This window comes from Cuculus canorus, chromosome 3 (genome assembly GCF_017976375.1).
Source record: "Cuculus canorus isolate bCucCan1 chromosome 3, bCucCan1.pri, whole genome shotgun sequence".
In the NCBI taxonomy this organism is placed as follows: domain Eukaryota; kingdom Metazoa; phylum Chordata; class Aves; order Cuculiformes; family Cuculidae; genus Cuculus; species Cuculus canorus.
The window spans coordinates 122583232-122585248 of record NC_071403.1 but is presented as its reverse complement, the minus strand read 5'-3'; the positions used below and the strand labels follow the sequence as shown (position 1 = coordinate 122585248).

The 2017-nt window shown below is 44.4% G+C and overlaps 1 protein-coding gene across 1 annotated transcript; it reads left to right on the top strand.

The window, feature by feature from the left end:
- The first annotated feature begins 573 nt into the window (after positions 1-573).
- On the top strand, positions 574-1100 carry LOC104065686 (gallinacin-10-like). Its single transcript, XM_054064235.1, has 2 exons — positions 574-731; positions 964-1100. The coding sequence occupies exons 1-2, from the start codon at positions 674-676 to the stop codon at positions 1098-1100; spliced, it is 195 nt and encodes a 64-aa protein (XP_053920210.1). The 5' UTR covers positions 574-673.
- Positions 1101-2017: the final 917 nt, after the last annotated feature.

Sequence of the window (2017 nt, the reverse complement as noted above, 5' to 3'; positions counted from 1 at the left end):
GGGGAAACAAAAAGAGATATCAAAAGCTTGTACAACTGTAAAGCAATCAAGGTGGGATGTAATTGAGAATTAAAGGAGGGAGAGACGTTTGTGTCAGCCCTCTGCAGTGGTGAAACCTGTTTTAAAAGTGACAAAGCACAGTTGCATGATCTCAAATGCTTCCCAATGCTTTCCTCTGCCTTTGACATCATCTGCGGGGTTACAGGGATGGGGAGATGGAGACAAAAAGTTATGTGACTTGTCTGATTGATGGATCCAGGGTCAACTCTGGGACCAGACTCCACTGGTGGCTAACTCCCAAGCCCTCTTCCTGACCGAGCCATGTGCCTGTGTTGGAAGCAGGTCTGCAGAAGCCATGCAGGTTGGTGCAGCTCAGTGGGGCTTGGCTGATGGTCACATTATGTAACTGGCAGGGTCAGTGGAAATTCACCCTTGTGGATTGCAACATGTTCCCTGTGCATCACATCCTGCAATAAGGGGGGATAACCAGTGCTTTCTAGAAGGTTAGATGCAGTTACTTATTGACAAAGCACTCAGCTGTCAAACTTGCACAATCTCATAGGCTCTATAAATACCAGTTGCCTTTCCCAGCCTCTTCCTCACACAAACTTCATCCTCCACCGGTCCTTCAGACACTTTGCAGGGGCGCACAGTCTGCAAACGACTGGCAACCATGAGGATCCTCTACCTGCTCTTCGCTATTGTCTTCCTCCTCTTCCAGGCTGCTCCAGGTGAGAAGCAAAGTCAATCCTACGAAGTATAAGAGGGCTTATAGGAAAAATGCAACTGTCAACTGACAGGCAAAACGCGATGCTGTTGGGACGGTGCTATGCAGTGGGTACCAAGAACGTCTGTGCTCGTGATGACTGTCTTTCTGAAAATGCAACATACGACTTCTTGCACATTTATCCATCATAATTATAGATGGAAAACTAATATTTTAACATCTACCTCTTCCCACAGGTTCTGCAGATCCTCTTTTTCCTGACACCGTGGAGTGCAGGTCCCAGGGAAATTTCTGCCGTGTTGGGTCATGCCCACCCACTTTCACTGTCTCGGGGTCGTGCCATTCAGGGCTGCTGAAATGCTGTTCAAAGTAAGTGCCGCAGGGCGGAAGGGCATCAGAGCACACTTTTATTCTGCTATTTTATCTGCTGTTTCTTTGAATAATACACACAACTCCATGGGGCTTGGAAGGCAGCCCTTTGTGAGAAAGCCTGGATGGAGGATGAACAGGTGTATGTCATAGATGTGTTTTTAAGAAGAGGAAGTTATGTAGGAAAGTAAAAGTTCAGGAGGGTCAAAATTTCCCAGAATTCATTATTTTTCACTTTATTTTGAATTCTGATGTGTGAAAAAAAAGTTTTTCAAGAAATTATTAGGAAAATGTATTGCACTATTTTCATCTATCAGAAGAAACAAAGTGTCATCCCTTCCTCCTGTTCCCTTCATTTCCAAAATAACTTAGAAAATTGCATTTTAAAGGAGGAAAGTGTTGGCAGAATTCTGCTTCTCCTTCTCATCCCATCTCTTCTTCCTCCCATCACTGTTCAGTGCATAGAAAGGTTAAGAAGAGTGAATTTATTACTGACTGGAGACAACAGGGTGTGCATTTTGCTTTTGACTTTGGAGATCAGTTTCTAGTAATGCTTGGAGTTTTCCTGATGGCGAGATTTTTTTTTTTCCTTAAGGTTTTGAACGTGCTTCTGGGGAATGCACTTCAGCTCTGGATAAAACATGCTCCTCAGGCATTTAATTCTTACAGTAGGTGATGACCATGGCCAGCTGCAGTGAATAACTATCACACACTCAATTCAGCGGCAAAGCTGGGCGGGGTGTGTGGTGTCTTTTGGCAAAAAAGGACAGTCGTGATGACACAACTCATGCCAGCAGGAGATGTTCAGGCAGATCCTCAGCCACTGATGTGACTGAACAGAGCTCAGTTCAAAATAAATGCATATTTTCTGCATTTCCCAGAACTCCATGTTCTGTTATTTATAGACTTGGGGGTTTAAAG